Consider the following 25177-nt stretch of genomic DNA (forward strand, 5'->3'; position numbering starts at 1 on the left):
GATAGTGGATACACAACCGGTTTTAAAATGGGCTGGGCTTTGTTATTTCACCGACGACGGGGCGAGTCATCGTGGGAGGGAGATGAAACATTAAGATGAGAGAAAATCAAAGGGACATCTCCCTTCGTGCCCTAAGTGGTCTCTCTTCCCCCGTGGGGAAGCGCGAGCCCTTGTTTCGTTAATAGAGCGGCGACTTTTGTACTCGTCCAACCTTGAAAGGAGAACGAACAACTCGGATAATTCTCGCTTGCTAATCCCCACTAGCGAAAGAGAGAAAGAGAGGTTAAGGGCACGGCGAGGTATAGGGTCAACCTTAGCGCCGCCGAGCTTGGAAGGGTGGGGTTGGCCAAGCCGAGACGAGATCCCGGGGAGCGAAGGCGGTGGGCGCCTGTCGCCTGGCTCTTACGCTTGCCGCGACGTCCTTGAATACATCCCTTCTCTCCTTCCTTTGCCGTCCTTCTCTCTCTCTCTCTCTCTTTGACCTTCTCTTCCTCTCTCGCTCCTCGCTCGCTCCCCCTCCCCCCCTGATCTTTCCTTCTGTCTTTCACCGTTCCGCCCGCTTCGCTCGAAAGAGCAAACTCAAGCGCGCACTTTGCTCCACCTCTTTCTCTACCGCGATCCTTCGACTTCTTTCCGCTCTTCGTCGTCTATATATATATATATATATGCGTCTTCTACCGCGCGTCTGTCTCTTCAATCGGTTCTTTCTCTCTGTAATAAAAAAAAAAACAACGCCCGATATATTCCACTTTCGAGCAAAGTCCCATCGCGCTCGACTCCAAGTATAAAACGTCAAAGTAACTTATCGCGAGCGATCGTGATTTATCGTCGAATCCTCGCGAAGAGAAGAACCGATCGTAGATTCATCGGGAAGTCTGTTATCGGGTTTATAAGCGGTTAGGAGCCGGCATACCCGGGATGATGAAATCTCTCTCTTCCTCTCTCATCCTCGACCGACCGCCACGAGTCGCCGGCGCTCGGCGGGAGTGGCTCTCTCGCATTCCGGTGCCTCCTTCGCCGCCGCCGGCAGCGCCGAGCAGCAAGCAAGCAAGCAAGCAACCAAGCAGGCACGCCGATTTCCGGATCGCAGCAGCCCGCACGAGATGCCGCTTTTGAAGATCCGCCGGCGGCGAGATCCTAATTCGATGCAGCTTGTCCGCTGCGCGGTATCGCGAAGGAGGCGAACGACGGTGCTTTCGTCGATCGCACTCTCCGCCTCGCAGTGTCACGACGCTCGAGACGCCGGCGTCGCGCCGCGCGAAATCTCGCTGATAAACTCGCCTCGGGTCTCAAAATTTCGGATCGCGCCCTCACGTCCGCAAAACCTGACCGAAACTCGCGCGGTGCTTAACTCGTCACCGACGCGGGGCCTCTTCTCTCTCTCTCTCTCTCTCTCTCTCTCTCTCTCTCTCTCTCTCTTCCTCTCTCTCTCTTTCTCTTTTGCGACACTGTTCCCAAGCCAAAGGCCATAATTCACGAATCCGCTCACCTTGGGAGCGGGCGGACGAGCGCGGTGGCGCCGCCGGTCGAATCTTCCGCATGTGGCTAATATATTTTTGCAAACTCGGCGGTGACACTATCTCGCAGATTCGGCACTTAACGGCTTACGGTGACACGCGCGTAATTCGCGGAATTATATTTACGTACCCTTTGTGGAGTGACGCGTGAGTGTGCCAAAATCGCGCGTCTCCCGACCGCCTCCCGTCTCCGGCCTTACTTTGTAAATAAATTGTATTTATGCTACACCCGACGCGCGACGGCGTCGTCGTTACATTGGACGGTCGATCGGCGAGTATAATAAACTGAGCGAGTTTTCGCGTGTCAATTTGTTCCTTATCGGTCGAACAAATATTTGCGCCGATAATCGCCCACGCGCGCTCTGATTGTTTGCCGCGAGTTTCATGGCGTCGTTGCCGCGAGTCTGAAAAATCGCAAGGTCTATCCCTGAAATAATAACGAACACTCATCATTATCGTGCAATTTTACGTTCAGCAAATTTGCAGAGATTGCCGTCCAAAGTCGTCCGCACAGTTTCGTTCATTAAAAAAGCTTTCAGTTAGATAAAAAAATATTAAGGGAGAAAGTTATTTCTTTATCGATACATCTGTCGTTTTGTTAATTGATATTAAAGTGCGTTCATACATCGTGATCAAATCGTTGTATCGTTAAAATTAATTTTGGTCGGGATGAGCGAAAGAAAAAAAAAATTGATTCGATCAGGAAATGCCGAGCGAGTTTTGGTTTCTATTTATGTAACAACAGCCTCTCTCGTGGGAAACAGGACAAAGATTCGGTGAAAGAGATCGAGGAGAAGGGAGGGAGAGAGAAACCTCTCCTGCGCGAAATTCGCCCGCGACGCGACGAGGGCGAGGCCAGCGGATTTTTAAATAATTGAGTCCTAAAAATAGACGGCTCTCCTCTATCTTGGCGATATCCTTGAAGCTCCTCCCCCTCCCCCCATTCCTTCTCGTCTTTTACCCTCGCCGCTTTCTCTATAAATGCTTTTGAATACGACGTGGCAGGAAATGCTTCTCCCGCAGGAACGAGATTCTGGAATCCAAAAGGAATGCGACCGCCCTCCCATCCGACTTGTTCTTCTGACGTCACCTCTCTTTTTAGTGAATGGACCCAGCCTTCTACAGTCTATCCCTAAAACTATTAGCCTGCTTGACGAGCCCAAAATCTTTTGTAATGTAACCGCTGGCACGCAACAGCGCGCTTAAAAAAAATATATATTTTCTCTCTCGAGGCATTTGGTTTTCACATCTATTACTTGTGTCTTCATTACTAAATTTATGTCGTTAAGTAGAATCAAGTTGGAAAAACATGACGTACACATGCACGTATTGATTAGATTGTATCATTATAATAACAAGTACGTTATAATATTATAATAATAAAGAAATAATATAATTCTATCAAAACAAAATTGCTTTTTATAAGGGCACGTTCGATAAATGATGACTTTTTAAATAACATGATAGATTTTGAAAGACTAATGAGTCACCATTATACTCCGCGGGAGAAAAGACGAGTTTCTAAAGGACATTAAAATCGGACGTTCGTAGGACATTTTACAAGACAGGCAGATTAACATTGTCTCGTCGCGAGTTATAACTGGCAGTTCTGTTTGTTATACGAGACTTTTGCCACGGTGCGCGCGAATAAATTATCCGTCTCGAGCGAATAATTATTTCGGACGATTCTGTCACCTCCTTTGTGCCGCCGCGAGGGAGAAAGGAAGAAAGAGAGAGAGAGGAAGAGAAAGAAAGAGACAATTTCCGTGAGGACTATGAATCATGCGTCTGGCGATTACCTTGGCCGTTTCTGTCTCTCAATTTTGGTCCCGAAGAAAATTATTGCGCCTAATCGTTGCCCTCGCGACCGACGACGATGGTGAATTCCCGCGAACGGTCACCGTCTCGATCGATCACCATCGCTAGCCGAGAGGCTGAATCGAGTGACGAGGTGGAGGCCATTCGTCTTTCCCCGACGGTAAATAAGGAAGGATCGAGAGATTCAGATTTTACTATTGGATTCACTCCTCCCCACTGTATATAGAAGACGCGGTGACGAATCGTTTTACCGTTTGGCACGGTGCAGCTCGGTGGCGGACGCATTTGCCCCGTCCCGCGCTCTGCACCTGTGCCGAGAGAGAATCGAATTTACTCCGTCTACTGTTGAGAAGCGGAGAAATCCGAGACTGGGTATTACGTCAATTAGCCGCGCGCGCGGACGTATGAAATTACGTGGGACCTCCCGCTGCCGCGCTGTTTACCGAGTAGTATAAGCCTTTTATGCAACGTGCACGCGCGCGCGCGCGCGCGAACACGTCGTGAAATTCTTCATCAGTCCCGGAAAATTCTCGTCGTCCGATCCTCTCTCCCGATAACGACGAACGTCGCTCTGTTGCAAAATCGTGCGTCGCTGCAATTCGAGATACGCGCTTTTTAACGCATATTCATCTCCTCTTCTCTTCTTCAAGTACAACAATGATTACGTGTGTGTGTGTGTGTGTCTTTTTCCCCTTCCTCTCCCTTCTTGTTCTGAATATAAAGCGAAACATGTGCGAGAATGAAAAAAAGAGCGAACGAGGGGGGGAAAGGGGAGCGAAGGGGAGGAAAGGAATTGAGAGAGGAAGAAATAGTCTCTCTCGCGTGAGGAAAGCAGCTTCTCAAGGGGTTGCCCGTTTATTTTCAGATCGCGCGCCCAGCGAAGGGGATCAACGTCGGTGCAGAAACAGCACGCCCCTGCCACTTCCCGGCTCGCTTACCACCAACGGAGAAGGTAACTATGTCTTCAAGGTTATACGTACCCCATATGTTCACCGACCCCACGACGAGAGATATACGGGGTGTCCCGTCGAGTCATCTCGACGATAATGTATCGTTCGAGTTTCGCCCGACGCGACGTTGATATTTCAGGAAAAGTGAGAGACGATCCTCGTCTCTCGTCGTGTCACGTGCAACTCTCGTCCCTTTTTTTTTTTCCTTCTCGATGTAATCCTTATAATCGTTAATAATCGTTAAGCTGGTAACAACCGAGTCGAGAAATCCACGCCAAGACTACGCCACTGATCGATGACTACGCCCTCGTCCACGTGGTTAACCTTGATCGGCGCCACGATCGGTGGTTTTCCTCCCGCGTGCATTTCTTTCGCTTCCCTAGTCTGAGAAAAATAAGAGCGGGTTTAATTTTAGGCGAGCCTCTTTCCCCTTCGGATCGCGGCGAGAGTTGCGAGAGTCGCAACAATCGCGGATTCAAAGTTAATTTTACCCCTGTAGATATAAGTCTCGCGTACGCGCGCTGAGATTCGCGCGAGTCAACTCTCCCTCTTTTCCACATTATATATTTACAATTTTATATATTTATATATATATATATATGAAAATCGCAATTCTCAGAAATTACGTTTAATTTGCAATACATGCGGGAAATATAATGCACGAAAAGTAATAATGGACTTGTCGAGATTTTCTCGACGGGACGAGGACGACATTTTACAATGTCGACCGCGCGGCGAAGAAATTTCCTCAGCACGCACGTTCCACGAGGCTGACGCGCGCGCGTATAGCTTTTCACGCATGACGCACCGCACGGATCGCGGACTCGTCGTTTTTCGGGCCGCTCTCGCGTTGCCGCTTCGTGGAACGCCTGAAACGCTTTTGGCCCCGGCCGGAGGCAGAGGAAAGTGAGCGCGCGCTCCGTTCTGTTCTCTCGCCGCCGACTCCGACTGCAACGATTACTCTCGTTTCACCGCGAACGACGTTCAATAATTTTCTGCCGTACGTTGCGCCATCGGACCCCCGAGTACACGAATTCTTTTTCTCTTCGGGGCATAGATCGAAGGCGCGAATGGTATTGGCGATAAGGAAGTGGTTTGCCGGAATAAAAGAAAAAATATACCCGAGAAAACTGGTTCTAACGATTGAGCGAGTATTTATTTGTTTGTGCGGCTGTTAAATCTGTTTTCGAGGAATATTTAATAGACAGAGTTGGATCTCCACGCTGAAAGAATGTAATCTAATCTGGGAAAAAATTAATTTTTTTTTTTAATATAACCGTATAACGACTTTGTTCATTCTTGGTTGATCGTGAATTTGCATACCACGGTGAAGGAAATACAGAATATTAATTGCAGATAATATTTGCGGGCGAATTTTTCTCTCGTGCGTCGAGGTCTTCACTTTTACTATCTGTTTTTGCCGCTGCTCTAACGATGTCAAATATTTCCGAGTCGGCAACAAATTGCGTTTATGTCCGGCCTGCCTTGCGCTTTTGCAAGAGCGAATAAGAAACGACGCGCGCGCGCGTTCACGCATTTAATCCGAGGGTAATCGCGTAGAACGCAATTTATTCTAGAAGAGAGGACGTCGTTTATACATATGTGAAACGTAAATTTCTGAAACGTATCTTTTGGATTCTCTCAAGTTATATTTTAATTGTGTCAACTCTTAAATTACAATACGTCGAATTATTTAAATTTATCTTTGATCCTCCTTTAATTTCTGAAATAATATTGCAAATAAAATCGTAAAAATTATAGATAAATGTCTCGTGATAAAAGATGTGTGCATTTCTCGGACTTGGAATTTCTGAACTTTCATAGCGGCATTAAAAAGACGCACGTTCCGCTTGTCCGCCGCAGCAGATCCATTTACCGGAAACCGAGAATCATCCTGACTGCGATTGCACTTTCGTCGGCTTAGCGAATGTCGCGTATATTCGCGCGACGTTGAGCGCGGGCAATATAATGCGCGACGCGCGAGGCTTTAGAGCACCGAAGTGGATGACACGGAATCATAAACACGCGCCCGCGGTTGCCTTTTTATTTGAGCCAGTTATAGATAGAACGCCGCTTCCGGGAGAGAACAGAAATATCAAGGATTCAATCGAGCCCGTTTCCCAACTGACGCCACGGGCATCGGGTCTCTCCGAGGCTCGGTTCACGTATATATTTTTCACGTAAATTCAACGATATAAAAACATCAATTATAATTTAGAAGTCGTGGAACGAAAGGGGAAGAAGAAACGAAAGTTATTTCCACCATTATTCGACGCGGCTTACTCGTTCATCAAACAATCGTCCCGTCGAGATCTATAAAATTTCTCCGCTTCGTGGAATACGGGCGGCGGCGGCGTCGATCCATCAAACACGTGGTGCGTAAGTCTCGGATCGGACGCGGGCTGCTGCATCTGCCGCAGGACGAGGGGAGGAAGGAGGCCGCGCAGGAACGCGGGCAGGAAGGAGGGTGGGCAGGGAAGGAGAGAAGGGGAGGGGAGGGCGGAGGGAAAGCCGGCTCCCGGGACGCAGGCAGGTTTGAGAATGGCACGATAGGTCGGTCGGTCGGTCGGCTAAGGTGGGTGGCATTCGGCGCGACTGTTTGAGGGAACAGGGGGACCCCTGGCGCCAGACAGCTGCCGCGTGTCTCGACCTCGCTCGCGCGCTAGCTGCTCGTTCGCCCGCTCCGGCTGCTCTCCTCTCTCCTCGCCCGTCGCGCCGCTCCTCGCCACGATTCTCATATCCATCGCACACGCGTACACGGTCTATACGCACGGTCCGTATGCACGTGTATGCGCCTACGTGCTCGACTTGGTTCGCTATTTTATTGATTTATTTTGGCGCTAGACTCTCTTTCTCTCTCTCTCTCTCTCTCTCGCACACGCCTTCTCTCTGTACTGCTCGCTTTGGACGTCCGTCGTCGTGCCGCCTTCAGCCGACGATCGATCGAAATGCGTCGTTGGTCTTGCCTCTCGAGAATCTCGAGCGCAGAGCCGCGCCGGAGGAGACGCTTGTTGCCTGTTGAATTTAATTTTCGAGATTCTCATAATTGATTCTGAAAATACTTAAGCTCCGTATACGTTTTATAATTTTGAAAAATAGAACGGTATTCGAGAATGCGATTTAATATAAGAATAAACCATATTTGAAAAATATATTCTAAGAGATAGAGTGAATCATTCTAATTATTTAATTTAAGAATTACGTATACGTTCATGAATATTAACGTACAACCGAACGGGAGATATGTATCCCCTCTTCTCTCTTCTTATACATACATCTCGTCATTATATCTATTGTATTACTGTCACCGTATATTCATCGCGCTATTCTATTGTCTCTCGTAAAAATCGTCAACCCCAAGCAGAAACACGGCTACCGCATGGTCAATTATCTTCTCGTTTCGCGCGAGCGTGAAGCTCTCGGCTTTCCGCGATTTTAACACACGACGATAAATTGTCCACCTACGTGGCGCGACGCCGCTCGTCGGCTCTCTCGGGCGTGTAACTCCGATAATCCGTCGCGCGCGAATATTTTACGGCCGGTGGAGGTTCGGGGATTGCAACATGTTGCGTGTGGGTGCCTTGCTCTGCGTCGCGCGCGAGGAGAGGAGAGTCACGTGGATATATCCCGGCGTGAACGGTGAAAGCAACAGGTTGTCCGTTTCCTCTCCTCCGCCGGCTAGTCGCCCGCGCGCGCGGTCGCCGACACCCGGTCCGGAGCACCCTTCTCCGCATCCCTTACTGAATGGGGCGCACGCTGGCTGGCGCCATCCCTTGGTGCGATAACCGAGGTAAACGGACGGGAACTCGGCTCCCATTCATCGGGTCCCGGAACGACTTTTCTCAATTGGGATCTCGAGGTCGTCGGTCCTTGCTCCCGGGAACAAAAGCGTGAATATACTATACACACATCGTGTCTTTCTCTCGATATTTTTCTGCCCCTGGTTTGTTGAATCAGCCGGGGGTTAACGTTTCCTCTGAGCAAATCTCTCGGGGCAACTAAATTGCCTTTCAAGATCAAATATCAGTTTCGGCAGTTGAGTTTGAAAGTTAAATTATCACATTGAATTAACATTTAAGTTCTCTTGGAGCTATTTTTTTCAATTGTACGAGTTAATTAATATGGAACGCTCTCATTTACATTTACATCAAATGTATATACCTTATCGCATTTCTTATAGAAATCCACAATAATTTAGAGTTTTTAAATATATTTTTGGTATTAATCGACGTTGCGTCGGGTGACAACAATCCGCAGACTTTCGAAAAAAAAAAGTTATCCGTCATCTGCTCTTTTTATTTTGATTTCGTAATAGTTGTGTCTCGTACATCACGGGGATAACCCGCGCGGGAGACTCAAGGTCGCCGCAAGTCTGGCGGGAGGAGCCGGATCGAAGTTTTTAAAGGGGACAGATTTATTTCCAACTTTTCTCGTGGAGAGAAGAGAATGAGCGGCGAAATGCAGACGATCTTCCTTCCGCCGTCGGGAAACTTAGCTCGAACGCGCAAAGCGAACAGCGCGAATTGCACGAAACACCCGGGGGTCCCCCCCCCCGATCTTTCCTCCGAAGACACGTTAAAGAGTTATATCATTGGATAACGACGCGGCGAACGTTGCGCGATGCTAATGATACGCTTTTCAAAGGATAGTCGTGACGAACGAGGAAAGAATTTTTACGCAGCCGTTAGCTTTAAGAGTTAACGGTTCGTTAAGCGGGAAAACAAGTAGACGAGTTAAAGCGCCTCAATTAGCGGCCTCGGTGCGTTCGGATGAGGTCTATCATTTCTAGGCTTCGCCGTTCCCGTGACTCATTTAACTCACCGTTCCCTCGCTCGTTAACAGCCGCGGCTCTCCTGGAACCTTTTACCTGTGCATGCGCTCGCTCGCAAAACCGCCGGCCGTTTACCCTCTTTTTTTCTCCTATTCGTTTTTTCCTATATTTTCTCTCTCTCTCTTTTTCTCTTTCTTTCGCAAAAATGTGACGATGGAAATAAAATGATATCGTTGAGCCGTCTTCTCGGAGACTACACTGTTTACGTTTCGAAATGATAAATCTGCGCGACGGTGTCGGATTCTCTTTCTCCCTCGTTGCCTCCCTCGTTCGCCGGCAATTTCGTTCGCGCGTGCCACGTACAGTTGCAGGGTTAAAGGATAATTTCGTGTCGCGCGTACCGAGAAATGTCACGAGGGCGACGGACACGATCGCACACAACAACCGGCTGTCAATGGAGAAGACGTTTTAACAGCGACGACGACGCATGCATGCATGCACGCGCGGCACAGAGAACGCCATGAAATCGAATTGGATCAGGCCACTTGAGGGGGAATGAAATCGCGGCGCGAAATAAGCCTCTTAATAAAATAACGGATTGATTGCGCCTCGTTGTCGTCATCGTTCTCATCGTCGTAGTCGAGTGCGAAGAATGAGAGAGAGAGAGAGAGCGCAAAGCGGTTCAGTCCCTCTCTCGCCATCCTCTTCCTTTTTTCTCCCTCTCTTTCTCTCGGCTCTCGTGAGATCCGTTTGGGTCGACAGCCTCGATCTTTCGATCGAGCGAAAATAGATCCAGAAGTGCGCTTCGTTAACTGTATATTCGAGCCGCGCTATCGTTTGCGTAAATGCGAGCTTCAAATCGCGTTTCCCAGCGAGATATCGTTATACTTTGTCACAATTTCAAGTCATCACGCCGGTCAATTAACTAAATGTTGCATTCCGATAACGGTACAGATTTCTTTTTTTTTTCACTGTCGCGGCGTTGAGAAAAAATGTCAAGGAATTAAATTCAAAAATGCGTTACGGATCCACTGCTGTCCGCGGCCTCGATTCGGCGACCGTCACTGTACCTCGCCGTTCCCGGAGAGAGACGCGTCGCGCCGCGCATACGTGATCGCGATCCTTATCGATAACATTATTGACCTATATATAATTACGCCGAGTATCTTCGAGGAACAATTTGCATACTGCGCCCGCGCTCGCGCATTTACGCAGGAGGGGAAAGGGGAAGGGCGGAAGGGAAGGCGCATTCGTTCGCTCCATGAGAGAGGCTTGATTCTCTCCTCCGTAACGAGAAGAAACTCGCTACTATACATATATATATATATATGCATTCTGCGTGCGTATAAATTATAATGCAACCCGGGCAGACCCGCCGGTTTACGGGAAGGCATTACTACTCACTGCTATCGCGTCGCGTTGAGATAATCGGCGACGCACTCATTGTCCGCGCGATCATTACTTTGTCGTCGTTAAATTAATAATTAAATTATACCGCGTGCGCGAAGACTGCCGGCGGCGGTGCTACGAGGCGAAATAAACGGAGTCTCCGAGAGAAAGAAAGAGAGAGAGAGAGAAAGAGAAAGATACGCATGTATACGAGGCCATCTGTCAAAGTTCGCATGCTCTTCCGAGAAGCGCGCTCTCACGTCTCCTCCTCTGTCGAGCCACGGCCGAGTGTTTCAATCAGCAGCAGCCTCTGATATTACGATCGAGGCGAAATCGCGCGTCGGTGAGCGCTGGGCTTGCGTCACCGGCGTAAACGTCCGGAAAAACTAAGCTAATTTCGCGCGTCGCGGCTGCGACGTTTTCCAGGAACTCGCGTGCAAGAACATCGGCGACGACGGACATCTTCTCGAATCGTCAGTCGTGCGTAGTATGCGAAGTTATTTTGTCTGCAAGATCATTTTACATTCTCAAACGTTTTAAAAGAATTTTGCGGAAATTTCGAATTCTGCAAAAAATTCGAACTGACCGTCGGGCCGAGGAATTTGCGGGGAACATTCCTGTGCTCGCCTCTCTCGCGAGCTTATTAGCGTTTTATGCGTGCGGGAAGACAACGTCGCCGCGTATTTAGGTCCGGACGAGGCCGGGCAGACATTTGCGTATCGCGTTTGCGCTCCGCTGGTGCGTGTTTGTGGGCAAGCAAAGCGCGGAGAGATATAGAAAACAAGTAGGAGCGTTTGAGAGAGCGTTCGAGGCGCGACGGGGGAAGGAAAATAGAGAGCAGCGCTCACGAGAGAGCGAGAGAGAGAGAGAGAGAGAGAAAGAGAGAGAGGAGGGGGGAACGCGGACTCGGGAATTAAGTCTCGCGTAACGGCGAGCACGTACGCTTTTGCGCTCGCTAATGATTGTCAAGCAATTTTGCTATACTCGTGCCCCAGATTTTTTGCCGTCGTAATTTCAGACGCGCATCAATTGCCCCGTTCGAGCGAGACTCGGCGACGACGCGGACGAGCGTCGATCGGGCGTCCGATAGTAAACGATTATGCTCGCCCGTTCTTTCGACCAAAACGACCAGTTTTTACGCAACTGTGGCATCGATACGTCTTCTCTTCACGTGAGGCAGGACAGTTTTTTTCTCGTTCTCTTTATTGTCTTTTTTTTTCAAGTTCGTTTCTTAATTATTATTTATTGACGAATATTAAGCAGCTGGGAGAGTAACGACGTCGAATGCACTCGTCGTGAGCGATTTCTAAAATCCGACCTGGTTATCTATCTTGATTACGGCGAGTAGACGACATTGCCGTCCTTTATGATGAATGAATAAAATGCAAACATGGCTTCAAAGTTGTTCGGTATACGCTTAATAGATACGTTCTGAGTCACGATCAAGTCATTTAGCACTATCTGTCATTTTTAAGCGAAATGATAAATCGTGGGGAGATAAGTCATGGCATCGCTCGCATCACGAAACTCTCTGGCGGTTTCTTCTCATCTCTTATTTATCTCCGATGCTATTTATACGATTACATTCGTGCGGAAAGTGATATCGGGCGTCCGCCGGACGGAAAACTGCTGCCCGGTCGAAAAATACGACGCCGCAACCTTCCGGATTTGTCCAACGTGATTGACGTTTTACCGAAATTAATTTTTGCAAGAATTACACGTCGAAATATGAGTGATTTATCGGATATCGAGCGTTACACGTGTTACGCGATTATCGATATCGAACCTGTCGATCGATAGAAAGGCGTTTGCTCGCGCAAGAAGCACGCGCTACTACTGTCGCCATAAGTTACGCCTCGTCGGGCCGTTCAGCGCCGAAAGGATTAAAAGGATCGCGCGCGCGCTCACACGCAACTTGTTTTGTAACTATTAATAGAAGATAAAAGTTTTGCGAGAGGAACGACGCGCGCTCGTATGAATTTATTGCGCGTGCGCGCGCGCTTTCTGCGTCTCGACGATTTTAGCGGACGCCGGCAATTTAACGGACCTTGCGACTTTGTTATTTTATTATGCAGGACGCACACACACACACACACACACACATATACACCCGTGCGTGCACATTGACAAGTTAGATCGCTATCACGAACGAGCGTGATCCTCTCCGTGATTCCTTTGACGATGTCGAACGATCGTTACACGGTGATGACGCTGTCCGCGTCTATAAAACGGCGCTCTCGACGTTCCGCGTGGCGTCTCGCGAATTTATCGGAATCGTATCAACGGCAGTAACAACTGGGGCCGCGTGTTTCCACGTACACGCATCGCACGCACGCGTACACAACGCGAAGCGAAGCGCCGTTGTATTCCGTGAAGATTATAAAACATTACGAAGGAATTGTTTCAGATTTCTGGTAAATTCGGAAATACTATTCGGAGGATAATGTACGAGCATAAATAACATAATTTATAAGTAATCGAGTAAAATTATAGCAGTAAAACGTATCGATCGAAAACCTATATGACAATCTGGAATTGTTATCTCGGAATTTTTTCGCGAGTACTTTTATCGGAGAAAGAGGATCAGGCTACGTTTTGCAGAATTGTATGTCTTCGTGGAAAATTGAATTCCATGAAAGCTCTATAAATTCGAGGGAGTTGATAGAATTGAAAATTAACGGAGAGATTGATCATGCCAAGTTGCTCTCTCGATGGTCTCACGACGACTAATAAATAAGGCCAATAGCGGCTTTCGGCTGTTTGGAATCCCTTACATTACCGAGATTCTAGGCGCGCCGCGGGACGATGGACTCTACTCTGTCTAATGGAAAGAGTCCGACAACAAACCCCCTTTTCCGTCGTCGATCGGAGCGATACGTGCGATTACGACGCGCATGCCGTGCATCACGCGAATACGCGTGGAATGAAACAAATATATGAAGGTCGTTCGCAGGAATTCCGTCGGTGCAACGACACTCCATTACGGATGTTCGCTTGGCCGGGATCGATAGTTTTCCATCCGTTGCGCGTTCGTTTACGAATCGCGAGAGACGGAGAATCGAAGTTGCGCCAAGGTGAGGGAGTCCACGGTGAGAAGAATGTTATCGAAAGAACAAGGTAGAATGTATTTTGAAAAGAACAAACAGAATTCCTGATTACCACGATTCGACTCGCAATTTTACAGCTGGAACAGAACATTTGACAGACTCAACTAAGAGTTTGGCCTTTTTTTTAAATTGAATTTCTATAAATCTTCCAATTACATTGATCGGATATTTCACTAAAAAAAAATTGTGCTGGCTCAACTAAATGTGACTTTATTATAATTATCAGAAGGATTCTGGTACATTTAATAGGAAAGAATTAATCTTTGACAAATGCTCTTTGACAAATTTATAAGCTAAATCGAGCGAGAGAATGTTAATCCCCGTCGAGCACGTAGAAAGCTCTATGCGGAAAAACGGAGTTCGCGAGGAGAGAACTCGTCGCGTGCCAAATTGATCGCGCGATGCTAAATCACTCGCGCGATCAGAAACCCGCGGGACCCGTGACGCGCGCTTCTTCCGGCGCGTGCATGTTGTCTAGGCGCATACTTTCGCCGTCTCGAAAGTCGTTACGAGTTGGCATTCCTTTTCCGCCACAGGGGCGCGCCGACGACGACGACGACGACTACGACGACGACGGTGGCGACGACGCAGTGATTTATCTACGACACTGCGACACGCATCTCCCCTTTTTTCCTAGGAAATAGAAAATTATATGTAATAAAATTTTCTGCTGTATAGAAAGGAGAAAACACTTGTATATAAGGGAGAAAAAAAGAAGGTCAGAACTATAATGTAAAATCGATTTTGTGAGAATATGTTGGGATTTGTCGCAAGTTTAATTGATACGTAGCAGTGTTGAGGCCTGTTCTTTGTCGCTACACTGCTGCACTGATGCAGTAAGTTAGAACGAGAAAAAATATATTTGTCCCATTACAACTTATTGCATCATTGCAGCAGTGCAGCGATAAAGAAACAGGCCTTTGATATAATATTGGTAACAAGAGTTTCAGTGCATTTTGAATTCTCGACGAATCGCACGCTGTCCCTCGACTTCCTCGTGCTGCCGACGCCACTGCGTGCGCCGGAGCGCTCTTGCAAAATTATCGAACGCAGTTTCGATGTGCGTATCTCGGACGAGCGTGCGAGAGCGAGAGATAAGGAAGAGGAGGAGGGGTTGAGAGAAGAAATCGGGGGCCCTCCGCGGGTGTGACGTTCGGTGAACCGACGAAAAAAAAAAAGATGTACCATCGTCGTTACGCGCGTGTACGTACACGCGTGCAGAATATGCGCGCGCGCGCGCACGCCTCGAGCCCCCACACATTCCACCGCGCGTACGCGCGCGCGTGTGTGCACGCGGCCCTGTTTGTATAGGGTCAAAGAATTGGTCAAAGAAAGAGAGAAAGAAAAGACTGGACGGACGCGGGGTCGCGGAATATGGCGCGGCGCAAGGGGAGGATAAGGTAACGTGAAAGAGAAAGAGAGGGGAAAGTGTGCCTTGAGGGGAAAGGCGGGGAACGAGAGAAAAAGAGAGAGAGAGAGATATGGAGGAAGGGAGGGTGCATGTTTGCCGATGAGGAGAGCGAGCGAGTGAACGGTCTGCCTGTCGCGCGGGGCGAGTCGAGGAGATGAAGTTAGAGGGAGAGGGAGAGACACGGCTGTCGTGGGAGAGGGACGTGCATCGTGCGGGAGAGAGAGAGAGCACGGAGGAGAGACAAACCGCGAGAACGGGCCGGCGCGGCGCGGCGGCGCGCGCGAGAGTAGGACGGAGGAAAAGAGTGGTTAGGCGGCGCCTGGTATGTGGCGCCTTCACTGGCGTCGGGCCATCTTTTATTCTGCCATTACAAAGCGTTAACACGTATCTCCCCGTGCGCGCGCGCGCGCACACACGTATGCGTTATACGTATGTATATAGCGTTCGTGCGTAACGCTTGGGTTATGTACGCTCGTACGGTCTACGCGTATCTCCTTACGGGCGCATTGTTTGCGGACAATGACGAGGAAGCCCGTGGATCGAGCCCGAGGTTGTCGCTGTCGCGCCGCCTTTTTTAGAATCGTCTAGGAAGCCCTCCTCCGCGGTCTCTTTTTTTTTTTTACCGTACCTTCCTTTCTTCCCCTCGCTCTTTCTCCTCTCCGACTTCAAACACGTGTCCCGCGTTATGGACACGTCTCCTCTGAAGAGAGAACGAGTCGAACTTTGATGAACTTTTCAGAGGCTCGTGACTACGATCTTGTAGCCGCCGATTCTTTTTACGAGCGTCGGCGCCCGTCGAGTTGTTGCGCTAGTTCGCGCACTTTTGCCTGCCTTCCCACGTCTCGGTTCTTTTACGATCGGCCTCTTCTTCTTCCTCCTTTTTTTATGCGTCTCGCGTACGTCCCGCACATTCTTGTATCTATATACACGTGTTCAACAGGACCACCGAAGGTTCCTTTCTTTTTTTTTTTTTTTCATTCATAAGCCGCTCGCGTCGAAGACTAGAATTTCATTCCTCGCACGTCATTTATTTTTCGATACTTTATAACAACAAGTTTAACTTAATCGTCATTGAATTTTTTTTACAGATTTACGCGCCAATAATATTCGTAGATATTTACGTACTCCATTCGGGATGAGCAAACAATCCTTGTCGAAACGTCTCGGTTATTAATACCAATTCTCCGAGCAAACGTCCATTAAAGTCTAATGGGGTGCATCGGCAGGTTGCAGCGGCGACGGGGGGTGCAGTGGCGCGACGTCGATAAGGGCCAACGAAAATATAGGCGCTGCCAAGTGTCCTTTTGATCGAGCATTGCCGCCGTCGTCGCCGCCCGTACGCTCGCTCGCTCGCTCGCGCGCGCGCGCGTAATAGAGGCGAGGAATCTTTTTTTAGACCCTCGTGCCGCGGCCGACACTCTTCGCTTGCAGGAGAACCGAAATAAATTGAACGATTTTATTGCGATACTATTCGCGGCGCTGCCGCCTACTTGTTTCACAATGCCCGATGTCCCGATATACGTGTACGAATCTATATATACACACGTATTTACGTGCATATTATCGGGGATATATTGTATACGTATACATATAATATATCCCGCCCCCTCGCATTTTATTCGGATTCCGTACGTGCGGCGCAACACGCGTCGCATTCCCCGCGGTACGCTGCCAGGCAGGCGCCAATAATATTCTCGTCGTATACCGTTCTCTAATATGACACGCACCTTAAGCAAACACCCGATGACTTTATGCCTCCGCTTACTACGTACCGCGTACACGTGCCCGGATTTTCCGCCTTGTTAAATTTCGCTTGTAAAATCGCTTCTTTCGGAATCGATTTCTTTCTACGAGAGAGAACGTTGACAAGGAGCGATCCACACGAACCTGGGAAATTCGCCAGTGATCGACCCCGGCTCATTTAAGGGATTTGGGAACGGGACACCCCCTATACGGCGCCTGTGTGCGCGCCGTAACAATTTTGCAAGCTAGCCCGCGTGGGTGAGCTTACTCGCGGGAAGGATGCCATTCTTAAGCGCGAGCTTTATCCGTCCTGCCGACCTGCCCCGCCTCAGCGGCGCGTGGCGCGGCGACACTCTGACGCGATCAAAGTCTTAATAAATGCATCGCGCTCGCCTCGATAATCTATTTTTACCTCCACGTTGTTTCTTCTATTAAATAATTTACAACGATACGTTTATACATATATATATATATTTACAATCGCGCTCGTCGTAATCCGCGTTTGTTATTATATCACTCTGTTACTCGCGCATAGATAATGAGCGCAACTATTTTCTTTTCGCGTTACGCATACCCTGACGATGAGCAGGCGCTCGTCGTTTTTTCTCGGAATGCACGCGGCGATATTATTTCGCCGATATTTATGCCACGCGTGTCAGGTTTGCGTGCGCGAGTAGTAAAGTCGGCGACGACGATGACGACGACGATCGCGCGGCGACGGCGACGGCGACGTAATGCATTCAGAAACCGGACGGCCGGCGCGACGCAGGAAGCGAGCGGTTTATAGCTTTGTTGTTGTCGTCGTTTCTCCTAGCACGCGAACGCGTGCGATTTTTTTCGGACCGACCGAACGACCCGCCGTGGATAGAATTCCACGTGAAAGCCAAACGCCGTTGCGCCTCGCCGGCGCGGCGCGACGCTGCGCGCCGCGGACGATCCTTTCCCGCTTAGAGTCGTCTCGTTTAAAAGGCGTCTGTCCTCGACTTGGCGACTCGCTGACGCGGTCATCCGTCGCCTCTCTGACGCGCGCGTGTGTCTGACTGCCATGCCGTCGCCGATACGATGTCGCGCCGTTTCGATTGACAGGGGGAGTACCTTCCACCCCGCGAGCGGTTTCACCTGTGTCCTCACGTGAGTCGCCTTTTCTATCGATTCCGTCGCGACTCTCCAGCACGCGGCCGTCTATGTGAACGTTCGATGCGCCGTCGTTAGAAATAACGTCGAAAAACACTGGAGAAAATAAAAACTGCGACGTTATAGGACACCTCACTTTTTCAGAGAATCAATACTCGTTAATGTTCTGACGATCGTAATGTTCGATATACGCTGACAGTGCTCGTCCGTAATGAGGAAAATTATTTCAACGGTGTTTACGTCTACGAAGCGATAAGAAAACGTACGATTGCCTGTTCTACACTGAAAAAAAAAAGTTTAGTAATAATGATCGAGTTGAAATGCGATAGCTTTGGTGACATAATTTCAATTACAAATGTGGAATAAATATTTAGTAATCATTTGCTATCAATTCAATAAGCGATTAGTTACTATATTATTGAGAACTTTAATTGTTTTAAAAGTTATTTGTTGTGAAAACAATATATATATATAATAAAATTCTATTTTCTTACTCTTTATATGTTGTATAAATGCTCTCAAAACTTTACTTTTGTTTATTTATTTAGTCTAATCATACAAAAAATTAATATATAAATTTAATTATGTTGCGGAGAACTTGAGAGAGAAATAAGATACACTTAAGAATCAGCTTGAAGAATAAGATCTGCCTATAAGTAGATATGCTGATATTAAGACGTACGGGATCAAATTAACCTTTATTTTTTTTTTATTGTTAATATAATTACTAAATTAAATATGTAGTTGTATTAATCATACATTTAATTGAAGTGATTTAACCAGAGCTCGATCAGCGCTACGAAATTTTTTTTTTCAGTGTACAATTTCGACAAGAACGTGCACGCGCTTTCCGCAGAATTTCGGGAAGAGACGCGTTTCCTAATCGTATCCGTTCTACCTGTCACGGATCCGTGTGTATTACGTGATTTACACAACTTGAACGCATTCGGACACTTATACTACGCGTAAAGTTCGCGAAAAGCGACGTCGAGATTCGCGGACTCGACGAAATCGTACACCGGTCTTTCGATCCCCCACGGGGGAGAAAAATGACGCAAACGGTCGTCGCGAAGAAGATCTCTCTCTCTCTCTCTCTTTCTTTCTCTTTCTTTCTCTTTAATATCTTATCTCTGCTTGACTTTTATCTCTTATTCATATATTCTTTTTTTTTCTGGAAGTTTTGTTACTTGTGTTATTGTTCACTTTAACTCAATATGTTTTTTTACTCTGTAAATTCTTAGAGGGCTTGCCCTAGAACATTCAAATAATAAATGTTTCTCTTTCTCTCTCTCTCTCTCTTTGTGGAATATCATCGCGTCTCTCTTTCAAGGTAAGCCGGTAGCGATGCTGCTTCCCGCATGTCTTATTCCTATACGATCGTGTCTCGTCTAGTTTCTCTCCTTCTCGTTTCCGATTACACGCAGGGCGAGGTTGAAAACGATTCCCCGCACCTCGAGCACAGACTGGCGCACCTGCCTCCTGGTTTAACGTGGCTCTCATCTGAAGGAAGATCGGTCTGTCGGGCTTCTCGAGGAAGCGCGCGCGCTTCGACACCCGTCGCGACGGACGCGTTCGCGACAGCCAACGTATTATAATTTTTAAGCGTGTATTTAACATGTATTTATTAACGCGTACGGCCAGGTCTCTGTCGCAACGAATAAGACAGACGGCCTCCGCGCCGAGATAATTCGTACATATCTCGACGTATTTATCTAGGCATGTGCTTAACTTAGCGCCACTGGTTATGTAAATATTTGCAGATTGCGATATTTTAGATGATAGAACATTTATCGCGTTTCCAATTAGCGACGGTTTACCGACGGCTAATCCTTTATGCGCAATTTTTCGAGAGAGAGAACCGCGCCGACCGTGCCAGATATTTAACGTTCAATCTCCGAGAAAAAGAAAACGCGAGAGCCACGCAGTTCCGTGAGGCAGTGATTTTTCTGAAACTCGAACTGGGGAACGAGAAAAGAGGTACAACTGTATGCTTTTCTAAAAATAGAAACTAGAAAGGGAATACTCGATGGGATTCTATTTATAGAGAGATAGAGAGTCTACAAATAAATGATAAGCCGAAAGAGATAAAGGTGTATTTTGCTTGGCGGTTATATCTGGCGGCCGCCGTCTCTCCCATGGGAAACTTCTTCCCTGTAATCTGAGGAGTCGCTTTCGAAATACTGAAAATTCCGGCCATCTCGGCACAGGCGCCACTGGCACACGCTTGCGCGCGTCTTATCGCGCGGGCAAACACCGCTCAGCTAAACTCCTATAGTTCCTATCGCTCGCACTCGTCTATCAAAGACTAGACATTATGTACGCGTACACGCACGCGTACGTTTTGTATATGCAATATACATGTGTAATACGGCGGTGGCGTGTCTCGCGCGTGCACGGGGTGTCGTCCCTCGGGATCGTTTCATCCCGCGTTACGCTATCTGATACGGAAGCGGATACGTGGCCAACTATTTTTAGCGAATCCCGCATTCCCGCGGGAGTAAAAATAAACGGCGGTATCCCGTCCGTCGATCCATCGCGCGCGAAGAAGAGGGCGGGGGCGGGGGGAGTAAAAAGCGCGTGTAGCGCCTTCTTCGACGGGATTGTGATTCGCGCCGGGATCAAATCGGTTCTTAGCCTCTAATGAGTGTACCAGCCGTACACCCGCTTGCATATGCAACGGGATAATAAATAATACGGATTATCGTTGAGAGATTAAAGACGCGCGTAAAAACGTATTTGCTCTGGTCTGGTGAATTGAATTAGAATATTTATAAACGATACATTATGTTGTATCTCTCTTTCTCTCTTTCTGTTACTCAACAGCCGTCTATTTGCGCAGGAAAAACAAAGATGAATTTGCGGATAAATATAACTTTATATAATAACGTGAGATTAATATGCATTATGTAGTATTAATTTAATTATTCTTTTAACTTTTTTAAGACATATAAATTGCAATAGACATCCACTATTCAGAGACTTTACTCGATCAGTAATAATTGAATCGGTAATACTGACAGTATGCACAAATATTTTTATAGCCTGAGATTATTTTTCTCTGATTACGCCAATTGTGGAACTGTACGGAAGTACTGACGTCCTCTTCACATAATTAGGTATTATTGTCGGTACGCCTACCGATACAACGATACTAATGCTTGAAAATAAAAAAATTGGATCACGTCAATATGCTACTTTAATCTATTATTTTTTACAATTTTGATTCTTTTTCATGTAGACGAGCGATGTAAATTATTACAACTTGGATAACACAATGCCGAACCAATCGTCATATTCTCAAAAAATTTCTAAAGTGATAATTTAATTAAACTATAAAACAAGCTGTATACGTGAATCAGGTCGAAGAAACACGCGCGTTCGCTCGGTCGAACAGGTAAACCACCGTTTTAGCCGCGTTCTACTCGGCAAAGTGGGAATCCCCGGAGGTGAGGAATTTGGCAGGTACGTCCCTGGTAGCGAGGAATTGCGGGTTATACGGCTGGAGCACATGCTCGTGCACTCCGGCGACACGTACACGCGTGTACGGGGCGGAAGAGGAGGGCGGGAGGGAGGGGAGAAGGAAGGTGGTCGCGCGCGATGGCCGGCTTTCCTGCTTCGCTAGCGCGAGAGCGTGTGTCGTTTAGGTATGCAACGCGCACTTATACGGCGCTACTCGCGCGCGGTCGTAGAAAGGCCGTTTGAAGGACAAGGGTCACGCGTCTCTCTCTCACTCCCTCCGTGTGCGCCGATATATACACGCGACACACGGCAACTGCCTTTACTACCTTTACCGTACAGCCGTCGACCCCGATGTGTGCGCGCCTGGCGCGATCGCGCGTGCCCTCGCGGACCGCGCGAAATTCTCTCCTTCCCTTTGGAATAGATAGAGGACAGTCGTAGGCCGAATGGAAATCAGGGTCAAGACTGAAGATCCGAAGCGGATCTGGTGTAATATAACCGAGGGAGGACGCGAAGGAAAAATATAGAAAGGCGTTTTTCGATTGCGCACACGTGTATTATTATGAAACGCAATCGCGGAGATGATGCGGGGATTAGTGTAAGAGGAAAATATGAAAGGTAAAGATGATAATACGCGTATATTGCGTCACTACTATTGTTCGTGTGTAACTTTCTGCGTGGCGAGATCTCGAGAGGTCGAATGATTTATTTTTGATAAACGCGAGCGCGCGATAAAAAAATAATCAAAGTGCGACGCTTCGAGTTTTTATATCGCGTTCTGAGCTCCTCTAGAGAATGTTTAGAATTCTCCGTTACGTGATCCGCAGCAGCTCGTCGAGAGCGCGATGAATGAAAGATTGTGATCTTACAACTGAAATTATTTTTTTTTTTTTTTTACATTTGACGTACCTACTTTGCTTTGTTGTACTGACGCACGCAGTCTTATCTTTTTACGTGAGAGATTTTCAACACGCGGAACAGCATGGTCGTCATCGTCGTCGTCGTCGTCGTCGTCGTCGTGCATGTGCACCTACGTTACGCAGTTACTTGGCTCGGCCATGCCAAGGTTGGGAACCTTATCTAAGCTTCAGGGTGTTTGACCCAACTGGGAAAACACATTGGCACTCCGGTGGCTTTGCATCAGTCATTCGCGCGATCCGCGCTTAAAGCGCCGTTCACAATTGGCTTTCCTTATCGACTGGTGAGACATAAAACACGGACACGGTCGCGCGGAGATAGAATATCGATATCAAACAATTGCAACGATTGTAGAACTACGTCTCTCTTTATATCTCAATTTTTTGAAAAATACATTTATTTCGAAGGAAAATTATCTTTTATCTTTATAAATATAACGTGTTATACTCTTGTGAATATTAAGAACCGAAAAATAGTATATTTTGTTGACTTTCGATACTAGCAATTAAAAAATTACAATTTTTATCCTTGTAAAAATGACGTATTTTTATCAAATTAATGTACTTTGTTATTGATTTTTTCACGCCGTTAAAGTATATATCAATTGAATAATTCTTTATCCTGAAAACGCGCGATTCTCTTAGAAATTTCTCAATGTCAATATGGTACGCCATTTCGCTGCTATTAAAATTCAACAACGTTTCGGTGGAGGAAATGCTATTCTCTCCTCTCTTTCTGCGCTTCTTCTCCATCGGGAGCTTCAATCAAATTCGCGTGTGCGTCGCACGAAACGCCGACGAGGCCGGATATAAATCTCGCCGGGTTAATTTACGAACGTAAAATATCAGGCCGATCAAAACAACACCCCCGGCCGGTCTCTCCGCGAGCGAGCGTACACAAGTCGCGTCGGGGATGGGGGTGGGAGGGGAGCGAAGTCGGAGGGCCGCCGAGCATTGTTCTTGCAGATCGCGTCGATAAGTAATTGCATCCAATCTCCCTGTGGAATTCGCTTACGGGCCGAGTGCGCCGCGACGTCGGCCGTTCCGCTTTTCTTCCGCGTCTCTCACCCCGAAATTTATTATCGGGGAGTCGGCCGTCGTCGCCACGTTGTCCCGATGATTTACGGTAAAGTCTCCCGCGCTTCTTTTTCTAACGTCTGAATTTATATTTCCGCGGCGCGTTCGCGACGCCGGGTCAAGCGCAGGCTGTGTTACTTCGCAAAACTCGGTACTCCTTTTTTTTTTCTCTTGGAACTAACGAATGGAAATTTTGCGCGGGCTTATTGCCCCGCGAATAAATGAGCGATCGATTCAGCAGCGGACGATGCGATGTAAAGTTCTCCTCTTCTTCCTTCTCTCCCTTTCCCTTTCGCACGATCGGTCGCAATTTTTTATATTGAGCGAATTAAATGTTTCGAACGTTCCTTATCTTCGGAAACGGGATACCACGTATACGTACGCGTTTTCTGCCGCGGAGACAGCGACGTATGTACGGACGGAGCGGTAGCAACGACAGCGGTAGCGCGATGGTATCGCATTCCAAACGAGACTCCAGACACTTTAGCCGACGCTGTCGCGTGTCTCGGGACCGAGCGGCGCGCGTTATTTTTCTCCCATCCGTGTTTACACACGCTCCCGTGCAAACACCTTGCCCGTATCGCGCGCACCGCGCGATTGGTATGCGGCTGGGAAGGTCGACACTCGAGATCTGCGTACGCCGCGAACGATAAATATCCGACCGCAACTCCGCACGCTGCTGCCCATTAGACGGATCCTTTCGCGAGCGAGCGAGCGCCGCGGGAGAGTTTTGCATTTTATTATTACGTCGCGTCACCGCCGATCCCTGGGACTCACCGGAATTGCAGTTGATTACTAAACAGAGATATATATATATATATATATAATAAAAATGCGACGTCTTTTTCATCACGTCAGAATTTAATTCGCCAATAAACGGAGACGTGCCTCGTATATTTTCACATTACGACGTATTAGGAACGTTAAATGTTAATAACGCGCTTTGGGGGAAGCACTCTAAAGTCCGCGTTTCTCGCGAGTGGAATCGGTCTCACGCACGGTGTTGGAGGAATTTAGCGAGAATTGGAGTTGTTTCTCTCTCTCTCTCTCTCTCTGTCTCGCGGCAGTCGACCGATTCGTCAACGGGAGGTTTTTCTCAAGCGAGAAGCGCGCTGATAGAGATCCTTGGAAACGAGAGCGATTACGAAAATAAAAGACCCGCGCCGAGAGATCCAGACGTGAAATGATACGTCCTCCTCCCTGGTATCCCGGCGCGTGGAGAAACGAGGACACTTAAGAGCCGCGGCAAGCTGCGGTCAATTCCGTAATTGCTTCTTTATCGTGATCTTCAGAGAACCGACAGAATTGCTTTATTACAGGGCTTTCGGTCTGCTTCCAATTTTCCGTGCCACATGCGTCGTCGTCGCCGCCGCCCGCGTGCGGCCCGCATTTAGTGACTGCGTTTATTGTGTCGCGCGACGACGAGTGCGCGCGGAACACACCTCGCTCGACTTCCCTCCCCGGCGCGTTAGCACCATGATTTAGCCTCCCTCCTCACCCTCTCCCCAGCGTCCGAGAATTCCGACGGACGGTTTCTTTACACTTGCAACGCGCGAGATCTTCCCGGCTCGTGGATCACTTTTGGATACGACGACACGTCGAAATAGTGAAAACGAAATACTTTCCTCTCCCCCTTCCTCCCTCCCCGACTATAATCTCCGGTCGAGCGGGGGCTGCCTTCCGGGGACACCCCGTATATCCCTGGCGTATCTACCTCGCGGTTGATCTCGCGCTTCTGGACCGCGATAACTCGATATGGGGAGATAAAAGGCGCAGCGGCGGTGTCACGGTGGCGGCCAGAAACTGCTGAAAGACCGTAGACGATCGCACGATAAACATGAAAATTCGACGGCGACGACGGCGGCGGGCGACGCGACAGGCGTC

General features: G+C 48.1%; 1 protein-coding gene across 1 annotated transcript in view; it reads left to right on the top strand.

Annotated features, from left to right (window-relative positions):
- The window catches only part of LOC105834650 (mothers against decapentaplegic homolog 2), a 48396-nt gene that overhangs the window by 13571 nt on the left and 9648 nt on the right, over positions 1 to 25177 (top strand). The window contains exon 3 of the mRNA XM_036287581.1: positions 4201 to 4287. Coding sequence (XP_036143474.1) covers positions 4201 to 4287 — 87 coding nt within the window. The remainder of the gene's footprint in view (positions 1 to 4200; positions 4288 to 25177) is intronic.

The sequence above is a fragment of the Monomorium pharaonis genome, chromosome 5 (assembly GCF_013373865.1).
Source record: "Monomorium pharaonis isolate MP-MQ-018 chromosome 5, ASM1337386v2, whole genome shotgun sequence".
Lineage (NCBI taxonomy): Eukaryota > Metazoa > Arthropoda > Insecta > Hymenoptera > Formicidae > Monomorium > Monomorium pharaonis.